The sequence below is a fragment of the Zalophus californianus genome, chromosome 3 (assembly GCF_009762305.2).
Source record: "Zalophus californianus isolate mZalCal1 chromosome 3, mZalCal1.pri.v2, whole genome shotgun sequence".
Lineage (NCBI taxonomy): Eukaryota > Metazoa > Chordata > Mammalia > Carnivora > Otariidae > Zalophus > Zalophus californianus.
In genome coordinates, this window is record NC_045597.1 from 145,204,791 (window position 1) to 145,220,811 (window position 16,021).

Here is a 16,021-nt window from a genome sequence, read left to right on the forward strand (position 1 = left end):
ACTGTAATTTCATTTCTTTGTTCCCCTTTACAGTAAAACTCTGATAGAGTTGTTTTATACTTATTTCCAATTCCTCTTCTCCTATTCTCTCGTAAGCCCTTTCTACTCAGCCTTTTGCTCCAAAAATTCCACTGCCACTGCTCTTAGCAGCATTACCCATTAATTTATGTAGTAGATCAATCCCTCTCCACTTTGGCTGGAAGTTCCTCTTTCCTAGTTTTTCTTCTTCATCATCCATCCTTCTTTCTCAGTTTCTTTTTGGTAGTTCCTCCTCTTCTCCCTGAGTTCTTAAATTTGAAAGTGTCCTAAGGCTCAGACCCTGATCCTCTTTCTTCTGCATCTATGTTAACTAATCTTAGAAATTCCATCTAGTCTTATGGCTTAAATATTGTCTGTATGATGACTGCACTATAACATAAGCTCCAGATGACAGGGATTTCTGTCGTTTCTGCATTGCTATATTCCAACTACTAAAAAAAAAAAAAAAAAAAGCAAGTTGGACATTAAGCAGGCATTTGAATAATAAGTTCCACACCTGTATCTGTGTTTCCCTGGTAATTTTAACTAAGACTAATACATATTTGCTAATGCATTTTACCTGATTTTTGTGAGGAGAGAGCTACCACCAAGGCAGGATCAATTTCACAAGGTAATCCAGCAGCTGATGATAACTCATACACATTCATTGCAACCTGATGGAATATATAAGAATTACAGAGTAAGAAATATTTTAGCAAATTTCTAAGAAATCTCACTTTAGTAAGAAAGACATACTTTTTAAATTAGAATCTACCTATAACAACACTAGAGAATTTCAAAACTTGGCTGAAACAGAACTATAGCACAACTATCCTACAATGAAAAATTGAGTTATTACTTCACGATGTGCTGCTTATTAGAACTTATTTTAGGCCAAAAAAAATTTGTATATTCTCTGCGGCAAATGCCAATAAAATCATGCTAACATTACTTTTCTTGGAAGCATGGATATAAAATATCAAGCCAAAAGAGATGAATAAATGAACAAAAGTAAATCAAAATCGCTGAACTTATATTTACATTCATATTTATTTAATGAAAAATTGTGGTGGTTCAATGACTCATCATATCATAGCTATAAATATGGTAAATTACTTATCATAATAGATTTTTTTTTTTAAAGCAAGCTCTGTGCTCAACATGGGCCTTGAACTCACAATCCAGAGATCAAGAGTCACATGCCCTACTGACTGAGCCATCCAGGTGCCCCATAATAGATTTTTAAGGAGTACAGATTTAAAGCCTGATAAAGGAATTTCTAATGACTAAAATAATTCTTTTTGGCATTACATATGGATTTCAAGTATTTATGATATTCTGACTGCTCAATACCTCAGTTAAAAACCACCTACATAGTTGGTTACTTTTGATATTGCTACCAAAAAGAAACTCAGTATAAAATATGAGTAAAACTGTGTATCTAAAAATAAATGGAAATTGCCATGGATTAAGCTCTAGAAAAACATTTTTTGGGGGGACGCCTGGGTGGCTCAGTCGGTTAAGCATCAAACTCTTGATTTCGGCTCAGGTCATGATCTCAGGGTCATGAGATCAAGCCCCACAGTCAGCAGCAAGTCTGCTTGTGATTCTCTCTCTCTCCCTTTGCTCCTCCCCCTGCTCATGCACATACTCTTTCAAATAAATCTTTAAAAAAAAAAAAGGAAAAACATTTTTTTTGTGATCCATTACTCCACACACAAAAATGAAGAACTCAAAATGGTCATAAACCTAAGAGCTAAAATTATAAAATTATTAGAAGAATATGCAAGTATAAATCTTTATGACTTGGGTAAGGCAATGGTTTCTTACATAGGGCATCAAAAGGAGCGGCAACTAAAGAAAAAAATAGACTAACTGGACTTCATCAAAACTAAAAATTTTTGTGCCACAGAGGACATTATTATGAAAATGAAAAAACCACCCACAGAATAAGAGAGATTTCCAAATTATATATCTGTTAATGGACTTGTATCCAGAATATATAATGAACTCTTACAACTCAAAATTAAAAAGGCAAATGATCCAAATGAGCAAAGGATATGAATAGGTATTTTTCCAAAGAAGATACACAAATAGTCAATAAGCACATGAAAACGTATTCAACATTCATTATTTCAGAAAAATGTATAACAAAACAATGAGATACCGTTTCATACACACTAGCATGGCTATAATTAAGAAGACAAGAACAAATATTGACAGGATATGGAGAAACTGAAACCTTCATACATTGCTGCTGGGAATGCAAAATGGTACAACTACTTCGAAAACAATTTGGCAGTTTCTCAAAAGGTTAAACATAGAGTTTCCATATGACCTGTGCCCATGAGCAGTTATTCCAGAATTCTTCCCAGTCTCCAGCCCTAGGCAACCACTAATCTACCTTCTGTCTCTGTAAGTTTACCCTATTCTTTTTTTTTTTTTTAAGATTTATCTACTTATTTATTTTAGAGAGAGAAAGCATGCATGCATGCACGTGTAGGGGGAGGGGCAGAGGGAGAGAATCCTCAAGCAGACTCTCCTCTGAGCGCTACTCAGATGGTTGCTGAGAGTAGTTATTATTGCTACCATACAGCAATTCGACTCCTGGCATATATCAAAGAGAAAGGAAAGCATATGTCCACACCAAAACTGTATATGGATATCCATGGTAGCATTATTTATAACAGCCAAAAAATGAAAACCTAAATGTCCATCAACTGATGAAAGGATAAATAAAATGTGGTATATCCATATAATGGAATACTAATCAGCAATAAAAAATGAAGTACTGATACATGCTACATGAATAAACCTTGAAAACATTATGCTAAGTAAAAGAAGCCAGTACCAAAAGCCTACATATTCTTATGATTCATATTAAGTGTCAAGAATAGGCAAACTTGGGGCACTTGGATGGCTCACTGTGTTGAGCACCTGACTCTTGGTTTCAGCTCAGGTCTTCAAAATGTTTACAATCTAGTATAAATTTAAGAGAAAAAACACGATTATAATACAAGGAAGAACATATTTAACTCCACAATGGATAAACAAAAAGTTTTCGGATAAGAAGAAGGAAAAAGAAATTCTTTATTGCCTAGGGATCAAGGAATATTTCTTAGAATACAGCAATTAAATCAGACCTTAAAAAATAAGCAGGACTTCAAAAGGCAGAAAACAGAAAAGCGCAGGATTTTCAGGTAGAATAAATTAGACAGATGTGAGAATGCACACGGGAAGAACTAGTTACCTCATGGGATACATATGAAGAGAAGGGTAGAGTAAGAAAGGGAAGAGCATGGGAGAAGGATGGAACAAGCCATGGAAGATAATCATCAGAGTATGAGTAGCATCAATCCGAGAAAAAAAAAAACTTGAGTGTCACACAAAAGAGTTTAGACATAACTTTTTTGAGACAGTGCGTTTTAAAACATGTGAAATAGAAAATAATCTTTCCAAGACACATGAAAGCTTAGAAAACATACATATGAGATCACTCAGTGGATGTGTAACCACTGGTTAATTATTGCTGGGGTTAGATAAGTGAATTGGATTTCATGATCAAAAAATTTTCAAAACAAAAATTGTAAACTCACATATGGCTACTAATACTCTATCTTATATTTCTAAAAACAGGGTATTAAAATTTTTTAAAATTATACCCTATAAATGACATCCTCTTACAAGACTTTTTTAACATCAATTTAAAAAAACTGATTGAGGGGCGCCTGTGTGGCTCAGTCATTAAGCATCTGCCTTCAGCTCAGGTCATGATCCCAGCCAGGGTCCTGTCATGGAGTCCCGCATCAGGCTCCCTGCTCTGCGGGAGGCCTGCTTCTCCCTCTCCCACTCCCCCTGCTTGTGTTCCCTCTCTCATTGTGTCTCTGTCAGATAAATAAATAAAATCTAAAAAAAAATAAAAATAAAAAAACTGATTGAATTTTACTACAACAACTCTTATTTCACTGGCTTGTCTTTCTAATTCTGCTTATGACCAGGTATGGACAGCTATCAGTGTAAGAAAAGATCAATACCAACCCATTTTACATTGCTATGGGTGATTAAGGAAGATTAACTTTCAAAATGCCTATGTAGCATTTTGGTGCTGAGCTCTCAAAGATGTATTTTCAAAGGTAAGCATGCTAACTGATCACTCTAAAATAAAAACTTTACAGTAGTTTAGAATTTTTTAAATTTTATTTCATATGTAACTCAAATATTTCATTTTAGAAACTGTAAAATCCAAATAGAAGCTTTATTACCTTCATATCAGTTTCCCTTGGAATATGATCCTTGAAATCTTCAATTGAACTTACAAGAAAAGGAATGTGGTAAGATAGGACCTAGGCAGGGCAACAAATAAAAATGCAGAGTCATTTTTAAATGGTGAACCACAAATTTAAATATTACCATTCAATTACTTCTAGTTTTCATAAAAATTATTTTACCTTTTCTATTTTCATATGATTTTCTAAAGTACTAAGAATAGTACTTAGAATGCCAAACTGAACATAGCCAAAATAGAAAATGCTTCAATGAAAAGAAAGTTGAAAAAGTAGTACAATATCCAGGCAAGCTATATCTCCCCCCAATTTCAATGCCAAAATAAAAAATAAGTTTAAATAGCTCTAATTTCTATATATTTGATTTTATATAACTATGAAAACTGGAATTTTAAGTAACTTTTAATTTCTCAGGAATTAAAAGGGATTATTTAACTATAGGATATGTACTTAAAATGGTTTCTTACATCTCTAAGTGCTTCTTGTGCCAATGATCGGAAGGATAAAATTACACCAATTATTGTCATCCTCTTCAAGACACTGTCAACAGCTAAATTGGAAGAAAAGAGAGAAGAGTCTGAATTCAATTCTTTAACTTTGTGAAGAAAACTTAGTCATAAAATTCCCATGATAAAAGATACAACAGCAATTTGATTACAACAAAGGATTAAAGATGGAAAGGTACTGAAAGCTGATATTAAAAGTAAGGAAATTACAGTTTACTTCATATGGAGTAGAAACTATTCTTTAAAATGGTTTAGATGGTTCACCAGAATCTTGAAATAATCACAAAGTAGCCTCAGAAATGGCAGAAGTAGGAGGAAGGAGAGAAAGACTAGGGGAGAAAGAGGAGTTGTCAGAGTGGACAGGAGTTAAATCCTCAAATGGTCCCAGAACTTGGAGATGCTAAACTCTTAAACTGTTGAGGTCTGGAGAGTCAAGAAACAAAAAAATGACTATTGAGATCACAAGCAGTTTTAAGCAAGACCAGGTTGCTGAAGACTAAATGGATTTGATCATTTACATTTTAGTTAGAAAGCATTATTCTGAAAATTATTACTATATATTCAATATTAAAAATTAACAAAATCAAGGGAGATTAGAATTGGAAGGATCAATACTTTTGTATTTTAAAAAGCCAACATTTGTTGAATTACTCTTGATATACAAGGCATAGTACTGTGTAAATAAGAACACAAATATAAACAGAATAATAATCTAGACCATAACTAACACTCTAAATGGACTGTCAAGAAAATTAAGAAAATATGACCCTATTTATGTGAGACAAAAAGATACACAACTGACCCATGAACAACACGTTTGAATTGTGCAGGTCCACTTACACATGGATTTTTTTTTTTTTTTGGGTAAATACAGTAAATATATTTTCTCTTCCTTGTAATTTTCTTAATATTTTTTCTCTTGCTTACTTTATTATAAGAATACAGTATACAATACATATAACATACAAAATATGTTAACTATTTTACCAGCAAGGCTTAGGTGAACAGTAAGCTACTAGCAGTTAAGTTTTTGGGGAGTCAAAAATTACATGTAGATTTTTGACTGCACAGGAAGTCAGCGCCCCTAAACCCCACGTTGTTCAAGAGTCAACAGTATATACATACATATATTTGTACATATATAGCAAATTTCTAGAAAGATGTATAGAAAACCATTAACCATAGTTACCTTTGAGGAGTAGAAATGGAGAGTTGTTTTGACTTTCTACCTCCTGTGTGGTTTGCTTAAACCTTGACCATAGCATCTTTTATTAAAACATACTAACAGCCATAATATAAACCAAAATGTGATGAGACTTAAAACAGTAGTGTTAACAAAATGAGGTAAGGTATTATGTTATATGTAATACCTTCCACATGAGCAGGAACCAGTCTAATCAACCAATCTTTCTCTAGCACTCGATAGAGTGCCTGAGACCCAGAAGACTAGAAGATGTTCAATGAAATGGTTATTCAAGAAATGAGACTATGTTACCATCCAGAAAAGGAGAGAAGAAAGAAGGGTGAAAGGAAAAATTTCTCTGGGAAAATATCATCCAAGTTGGTCATAAAAGAGAAGACAAAAAGCATTCCAGGCCAGGGAACAAAACAAAAGGAAATCTAGACAAAGGAATGGCAGAGAATAAGGTGAATAATCAGAAAATAAGTAGTGTGATATAATCATATATTTTTTAAGGGATGATATCCAGAATTTAATCAAATAATCCTGCCAGAAGTATATCCTACAACCTTCTCTTGAATATATATAACAACAACAAAGTTCTGAGAAACTTCATGGTAAGAAATGTTGTTTAACTTATCATTAATGGATTATTTGCCATACCTTTTTAAGCACTGGCACCTCCTCTAATTCCCCATAATTTCCATTAACATCCTGCTATGGGCTAAATGTTTATTTCCTTATAAAATTCATGTATTAAAAACTTAAGCCCCAAAAGCTGATGGTATTAGGAGGTGGGGCCTTTGAAAGGTGCTCAAGCCATGACGGTGAAGTCTCATGAATTTGATTACTGCCTTATAGAGGCTTCAGAGAGAACCCTATCCCTTTCAGTCATGTGAAAATACAATGACAAGTCTGACCCTGAAGAGGGCCCTCACCCAACCATGCCAGCACCATGATCGTTCTTGACCTTCCAGCCTCTAGACCGATGAGAAATAAATTTCTGTTGTTTATATACTACCCAATCTGTGATATTTTGTTGTAGCAGCCCAAACAGACTAAGGCACATCCCAAGGAACTAACACTAGAGCAGAACTATGTGGATCTCAGGACAGGCAAGCAAAAAGTTGTGAAGGAAAAGAGGGGAAACAATGGCTGGATATGAGGCTATCCAAATAATGGCTTTTGAACGCCATGCTAAGGAGTTTTAGACTATCCTCTAAGCAATTAGGAGGTAGTTCAGTGTTTTTTAAATATAAAGAGTGATATGAAAAGAAATCTTTAGAAATATAACTCTGAATGTGGGAGATGGGTTAGAAAGTGAAGACTGAACACGTTAGGAAGCCAAGATTGTAGTTCACGAAATAATGACAAAGCCTTAAATGAGAACCATGGGAAGAAAAGGAATAGATTTAGGCATCACAGTTAAGAGGTGGGATCTGCAGCAGGAGTTACAAGCTCAATATCTATAGCAGGTAACATAAAGTAGTGAAGTAGACTAAGTGAAAGAGAATAGTGAGGGGAAAAACTGGAGAAAAACATTTCTAAAAGAGGCAACTGCTACTAAGCTCCAGCCAATCACTGCCATGTGGCAAAATACTGCCCAGGATTTGGGGGGAAAGAGAGCCAAAAGTTTGGATATTTATGCAAAATCTTGCATTTTTAAAATAATGATCAAAAAACATTTTTTTTAAATTTAATGTAGCATGGAGCAAAAAAATTATGTCTTTGGGCCAAACATGACCCACCAATTTGCAAACTCTGATCTGGAAGACACAGCTACTAGATATGGAATGGATTATGATGACAGGAAAAGTCAGATAACATACCCAAGTTTCTCTTTGAGAATCACTGGGTGAATGGCATGGGAGGTAATATAATGGTCAATAACAGAAGAACATCAGGCTTTTTCTCCCCACCCATTTATACCTCCCATCAGGAGAATATCCTTTCTATTCTAGAGATGCTGTAAAGTATCTGTGGGTCATACAGCTGTAGATATCTAAACAATGTTTCTTCAACTTCATGCAAATCAGAATCACCTGCTGGGCCCCAGCAAACTGATTTAGTAAGTCTGGAGTGGAACCCTAATAATTTACATTAACAAACTCCTATGTGGTGCTTTTGCTTGGTGCTTCTGGTCCCCCTGATCAAATTAGCACTTGGTATTAAGTACCTGGAGCTCCATACAGAGTCAAGGCTGGGGATGAATATTTTAAAGATACACTGATAAATAAGACTGGATACGTTTCCCCAAAAGAATTATAAAAACAATGGCTTAAAAATGGTAAAAGCACTGGCAAATGGAGAGTAAAATTTCAATAAAAAGGAGAATAAAAGAGATAAACACTACAGAGGAATCAAGTAGAATAAGAGGAAAGAGGACCAGATTTTGAAAATGGGTAGTCACTAATGATCTCTTCCGGAAAGGTTTCAGGCAAGTAGCCAGATGAATAAGAGGGAGGCGTAACAACAGACTTTAACAAGTGTTATTTTACAAGCAGTATCTGGCTTCCAGGGAGCAGGAGAGGAGATTTTTCTGGGATCAGGGAAATTGCTTGGAATGATGAATGTAGCAAAAAGTCAAAGGTATGATGGCACAGAGGACAGTATAATTAAAATCACTAAATTTTAAAGTCCTGAATGGATAAGGAAGTAAAGCCAGGAAGAGACTGATTAGAAAACTAGAGAGACATCAATGTTTCAATGAGCTAGAACAAAGAATTTAATAAGAGTGAAGGAGTGGGAAAGCTGGAAGACATAACTGATCTGAGAGTAGAGCTTCAAATTCAAGATCTTACCAGTGCAACAATTTTAGGTGATAAAAACATTCAAAGAATTGTAAAAGTAAAGATCTTTGGAGGCAACTTGTAGACTTGTAGATGGTGGCAAGGTCAGGGCAAAAGTGAATGGAATGAATTTTAAAAAGGAAGAATTACTACAGGAAAACTAGAAAATTAAGGTCTATAGTAAGGGAGTCAATAGAGCAATGAACCTAGTCCCAAGAGACACACTGCTAGAAAACATGAAGAAACAGATACAGTATTAAATTTGCTCAAGTCACATAGCTAAAAAGTCCTAAAACTGAAAATTAATTCCAGATTACCTCCCAATTCAGAGCTACTTTTTTTTTTTTTAAGATTTATTTATTTATTTGAGAGAGAGTGAGCAAGCATGAGTGGTAGGGACAGAGGGAGAGAATCTCAAGCAGACTTTGTGCTAAGAATGGAGCCCAATGCAGGGCTCGATCCCAGGACTCTCAGATCATGACCTGAGCCGAAATCAAAAGTCAGACGCTTAACCGACTGCACCATCTAGGTGCCCCAATTAGGGCTACTTTTAACAAATTACAAGGCTTTTTAAGGGTATTAAAAAGAATATGGTTGTTGACTATGAAAATCAAACTGCTACAAAAGTATATCAACCTCTGGATACGGCATGAAGGAGGCACAAAGATGGGAATCTGAGACAAAAAAGAGTATTTTGAAAAATATTTCAACTGAAAGAATAGCTTTCTCTGGTCCCCTAAGTAAGCCATTCTCAAGCAGATCTTTTCTTTTTCCAAATCACAAAAAAGAATTGATATAGATGGGCCATTAAGGATTATAGATTTTATCTTGAAAATTTACAAATTGTTTGGAATTTTAACAAATTCCATTTTGTTTCAATTCCACAAACAGAGTTAAAGTAACAGTAAACAGGCATTGAACAATGCAGTGGATTAAAGGCCTTTAACCAAGTGATACAGTCAAAATATTATTTACTAGTAAGAAGTTAAGTAGTTAGGCTGGATGGGTGGTCAACTGAGTATTTAAAAACAGGAGAAACATCAAAAAATAATTAAGAATAAGGAAAACAAGACTGGTAAATATAAGTATATAGTAAAACAATGAACAAAAGAGATCAGGTAGAAATTTAAAAAGTAATTTCCTACTAAGTATTTATTCAGACTCTACCTCCCCCTAAAATACTACCACCAAATCAGTATTTTCATTTTTATCATTTTAATTTCATTTTTTAAAGTACTGTATATTAAACCTAGCCTTCCCCCCCTCCTTTTGGTATAGAGCTCTAGGAAAAAATTTTAACATGTGTAGATTTGTGTTAACACCATCACCACTCCAAAAAACTCCCTTGTTGCTTTCCCAGTTCTGGCAACAACTGATCTGTTCTATAAGGCAACCTACTGTGTAGTTTAATTTTATACTAATTTTTATTAAATAAGTTTATATTTTTGAAGCTGGGTAAGAGAGCCTAAATAAAGTGATTCTCTAAATCATTTTACACTTTTAAAAATTTGATATAGGTGCATAACATTTAAAAGAAAACTATCAAAGGGGAAGTATTATGTAAAATACATGGCTTTAATTTTTTTCAGGATTATTTTTTATTTGGGAGAATAAACTCTTTCTTTGGTTTTCTCAAATACAAAGAATATTTTATTTGGTATTTCATGAATTTTTTAATGCTGGAAAGGCTTTTAAATGAATCAATAAGTATGACTTCAGAATAATTTTTAATTATACTTCAAGTACAAAAGCAAATGAAAATAAAATTAATTCAAGTGCACCTAAAATAGTTACCTGGCTAAATATGCTTTCATAAATTTTTAAGATTCACTGTTATTTCACAATATACCTCCCACAAAGAATCAATGTCAAGAAGACATTAAAAACAATTTCTTTTTTAGTTGTAGGGCTAAAGTTTTCATGCAATGACTACTAGATAGCAACAAAAAGGAACAGATTACTGATTCATGTAACATAGCTGGGTGAATCTCAACATACTAAGTGAAAAAAGGCAGACACAAGAGTATATACTGTGTGATTCCATTTATGTGGAGTTCTAGAACAGGCAAATTTAATCTATAGTGACAGAATTCAGTTTTTGTCTGGGTTTGTGGGATGTTGAGAAACTGACTACAAAGGGATGTGAGGGAACTTCCTGAGGTGACAGAAGTGCTCTATGTCTTGGCTGTGGTAAGGTTACACTGATATACACATTTGCCAAAATCCATCAAACTGTTCACTTACATGCACAGATTTCATTGTATGCAAACTATACCACAATAAAGTTGATATTTAGAAAGTTATAGACTCAAAAGTTAATTCTCCTTTAGTCGAAATTAATATAGACGTACTTGAATTAAATGAGTTTATGAACTGATAATACTCATTAAATATTGGATACATGGTACTAAGACTATGGTTAAAAAAATGTGAAATAGATAAGCCATATACTTAAAATATCCTTTGACTGCAACTATTTTCTGCTCTCTTCATAAGCTAAAGATACTTATATTTAAGCAAAAGCTAAATACTGAGTGTCAAAATCTTCTTAATGCTTATAGAAAGTTTCATGAGTTACCCACATGATAATCTTTTAAAGAGTGCGGCCATCTGGTCTGGTTTGTCAAAGCTGGTCCTCATTTGTGTTAGCACATCAACATTCTCCACCACAAGTTTCTAAAAAAAAAAAAAAGAAAGAAAGAAAGAAAGAAAAAAAAAAATAAAGATCCTAGGTTAGGCATGGACCACCTTGTGTTAATGAGATAAGAGCATGCTTGGAAATCATAATCCAGCAAGTAGGAAATACAATTCATGAAATCCAGATGTTCTATGCTATATACTTTTGTTGTTGGTTTAACAAAAGAATCTTAAAATTATTTACATAGGATTAATGTTTTTCTTCAATGTGCAAATTCAAGAAGGGAGGATGGTTCAGGAAAAAGCAATAAAGATAAGCAGTAGGATAAAGGATTATCTAATGCTTAGACACAGAACAGCATCAATAATAAAAAACAGACACTGAAGGGGATACAGAGAGCAATAAATTCCAACCAAAATAAAAAGAACTTGCTAAAGTTAAAGCTAGCCAAAGACAGCCTACAGTTCATCACTGGATGTATACAATCAGAGGGAGAATAACTTTTGTACTACTTCATATATTTGTACTACTTCATATATAGGTACTACTTCATGGGGATTATAAGACAGCAAGGTTTCCCATACAAATTATAAAATGGAAGTGTTAACTATCTACCTTCTCTTTCAGAGACCACTCAGAAAAAGGAAGAGAAGCAAGAGATACAAATAAGGGAAGGGAGTAAAGAACAGCTATTCAAGGAATGTGTAACTCATTAAAGAATGTTTTTCTTAAAAGGCACTTTGGAAAAGTAATTTAGTTTGAAATTAAAATGAAAACAAATATAATTAAATTGATTCTGGCAGAGATAATGTCTATATGTATGTGGAGAGCCTGGATATAATATTCAAATATCCAAGGATAAAGCCTGGGTATGTTTCAAAATACATACAAATCCAAGCTTCATCCTTGGATATTTCAATTTAGCAGGCCTGGTTGCAAAGATTTAACAGGAAGCATATTGTTAAAGTGCCATGAGGGTTTTGTTACAAGCCAAACACTGATGATAACTGATTTAAGGGAGGATGTAAACCTATACAGAAAATTTATAAAAATCAGTTTTCCTATACTAGTATGAATTTTGTTTAGGTTACTTGATATTACAGGCATACCTCAGAGATATTGCAGATTCAGTTCCAGACCACTGTATTAAAGCAAATACCGCAATAAAGTGAGTCAAATGAATTTTTTGGTTTCCCAGTGCATACAAAAAGTTATGTTGACACTACACTATAGTCTATAAATATGCAATAGCATTATGTCTAAAAACCAATGTATGTATCTTAATCAAAAAATACTTAATGCTAAAAATGCTAACCATCATCTAAGCTTTCAGTGAGTCATAATCACTGATCACAAATCACTGTAACAAATATAATCATAATGAAAAAGCATGAAATATTGGGAGAATTACCAAAATGTGCCACTGACATGAGCAAATACTACTGGAGAAATGGCACCAATACACTTGCTTGACACAGGGCCACAAACCTACAACTTGTAAAATTGCAATATATGCAAAGTGCAATAAAATGAGGTATTCCTGTACTTCGGATTATTTCTCTTTATGCTCCCAATCAGAAATACATTTCCAGTCATATCTGTTTGCTAAACTCAACTTCTACAATCTCTGATTAAAATGCCTGCTTTTCCTGGGGCCAATTCAATACCTGTCCCATGCTAAAACTTGATTCAATCAGTACACACTCAAATATATGCTCCACCCTGATGGTGCTCCTACACCTTGAACATAATACCACATATCACTGAATCAGGCACCACTGAGTTTTTTAAATGCACCATTACCTTATGTGCCATTAAGATAAAAAGAAAACTTTACCAAGTAAGCTGACACAATGTTTCCAATCATATGACTTTAAGACACCTACAATTTCAGAAACATTAATACAGAATAACTGTGTTTTAGAATCAATAAATTATAGTATATGTTCAATGGTAAGGATACTATAATCAATTTTTAGCTCCCATACCAGGCAATTTACAAACAATACCATTTACTTGATCTACACGAGAGAGGTGATATTCCAATTTTACAACCAAGGAAACTAAACTAAGGCTCGGAGAAATTAGATAACTAGCCGAAAGTTATAAAGATATTATATAGTGGATTTTGGAATTTGAATTCAGATAGGTCTGATTTAAAAATCCATGCTCTTAATCCCTAAGAAATGGTTCCCGATTTTCAGTGTACTGGAACAATCTAGAGGGCTTATTAATTAAAACACACATTGCGGGGTCCCAGTCCCACAGGCTTTGATTTAGCAAGTTTGAGGCCGAACCAAAAACTGTGCACTGTTAACAAGTTCTGAGGTAATGCTGCTGCTGCTGAGGACCATACTTTAAGAACCATTACCCTAAAATATTTGTTTGCACATTATTCCTTACCAAAAAAAAAATGTTAATAATGTCTCTACTTAAAAATAGTTTATATAAATTTTTTTTCTTTTCTCCCTCAACTGCATCCTAAAACAGAGTTCTCTAAACATTTAAAGCCATTGACTAATATCATTGGCAAATGGACTATAAGCTGGAAGTAATACTAGTGAATATGTATCAGGTAAAACATATATGAAGAGTACTACTACAAATAAACTCGGTTTGCAGTTAATAAGAAAGTGTTAAATTCTTGGCACAATTCATATTTAAATTTCCTACTTCATTTGAAAAAAAAAAAAGTCTTCTGTGAAGAACTAGAAGAACTTATCTGTAAAATGCTAAAAACGATTCTTTTGGCAGGATTAGAAGGAGACATTGACTCAATGGGCACACCACCAAATGAAACACCTAAAGACTTTTAGTAGGAAAGAAGACTGGCTGTTTTCTTCTCCAGAGAGCAATGAACACGTTTTACCATGAGTATGCATGCACAGGGCTGACTATGTCTGACACATGATTTATTCACGACAATTAAATATAAAGAAGTTCTCCCTTTTTTCTGACAAACTTACTCTTTGAAACAAAAAGGTCCCTAAGCTAAAACAGGAACTGAAACAATGAACATCATCTTTAAGATACAAAGAAAATATGCGGCCACATATTTAGTTTATGTCAATTTAGATTAAATATAAAAAATAAAAACAGAAAAATAAAAGCTAAGAAGTTACAGAAATGATCTAAAAGTATTATAATTTCCCCAAAACATTTTATGTACTAGTTTCATAAAGTTTATTTTTAGTAATTTCTACACCCAATGTGGGGCTCAAACTCACAACCCTGAGATCAAGAGTTGCATACTCTTCCAAATGAACCAACCAGATGCCCCTTTATTCACTAATTTAAAAAAAGACTAAAATGTGGGGTATCTGGCTAGCTCAGTTAGTAGAGCATGCAACTCTTAATCTCAGCGTCTTGAGTTCAAGCCCTACGGTGGGTGTGGAGCCCACCTGGGAAAAAAAAGACTAAAACGATATTAGAGGCATCATCATATTCTAATGTGAAGAGTGTGAGTTACAATCTCTTCAGAGGGATATCCGGCAATATTAGAAAATACTTAGGTATCCATATCTTTTGATTCACTTCAGAAATTTTTCCTATGCTCAAATAAGTTTGTCAACTATGTGGATGTGCTGGTTAAATGTCGAGGATTTTACACACATGTCTAAAACTCTTCTTCCAGAAATCCACTAAAGTGAAAGGAAAAGAATAAAAAAGAATAAGCCTACAATAAAAAAGAAAACAATATAGGAAACAAGCAAGACCAAATGAGAGATGTCAACAAACTTCTAGAAGATGGAAACTGGAGCAAAGAGTAAGTAGAGGTGAGAAATGTGACCAGCAAATTCCAGCAGGGGAGATACAGTATTGAAAGCAAGCTGATGCATGTGTTAGGACCCAGGTAGAGCACAGAAGTTGTAGGCAGTGGCATAGAAAGAAACACTTGAAGATGAAAACAAGAAGGTTATTACATGTCTGTATGGGGGGTTTTTACACACCTCTCGCCATCTTAAGAAGTGATGCCAACAAGGAAAACTCTAAAATCAGGAGCAAAAGTTGGCAGGAGGGAGGCAGGGGGCAGAAAATGACCCCAGGCAGCCAGCCAGATGTATTAAACCTCCTACCTCCAACACTCCAATGATCTCCAACAGACTTTCACTCTCTAGGTGGAGGTTACTGTTTTTGAAAAATGATTATAGGAATCATTTGAAACCTATGATGAAGATACCTTTCTCCAAAGAGTATTTGTTAGCTTCTGCCAAGCACTTTGGGGTACTATTCTAGGACTATCTTAATCCAAGTTTAAGACTATAGGTTCCTTGGACAAAAAGAGCAACACCAAAAGATCTGGAGATCCTGGGGAGGGGCAAATCATTTCCAGTTCACGATTACCCTGAAGATATAACCCCTTGGGGTATCTGTGTAAAGAGGGTGGAGAGGAATTTAAGCAGATTTCCCACTCTCCACTTTAGGCAGGCTTTGGATTTTACTACAGACCCCACTAGGTCACAAAACCTACTTTACTCTCACAAACGTTGCTTCTGGATCAGCAAAACCAGGTCAAAAGTGGCTTCCAGTACTAGGCTTATGTCTCTGAGTTCCCACATTCTTCTTGATTTTGGCCTACCTTTTTAGCTTCTTTAAAAGAAGAATCT

At 34.3% G+C, this 16,021-nt stretch overlaps 1 protein-coding gene across 5 annotated transcripts in view; it reads right to left on the reverse strand.

Moving 5' to 3' along the window:
• NCKAP1 (NCK associated protein 1) overlaps positions 1-16,021 on the reverse strand; it is a 99,114-nt gene that overhangs the window by 4,285 nt on the left and 78,808 nt on the right. For all 5 annotated transcript variants that reach the window (XM_027588435.1, XM_027588433.1, XM_027588436.1 and 2 more), the window contains 4 exons: positions 11,359-11,452; positions 4,769-4,851; positions 4,281-4,361; positions 599-692 (listed from right to left, as the gene is read on the reverse strand). In XM_027588435.1, the coding sequence (XP_027444236.1) occupies positions 599-692; positions 4,281-4,361; positions 4,769-4,851; positions 11,359-11,452 (352 nt within the window). The remainder of the gene's footprint in view (positions 1-598; positions 693-4,280; positions 4,362-4,768; positions 4,852-11,358; positions 11,453-16,021) is intronic.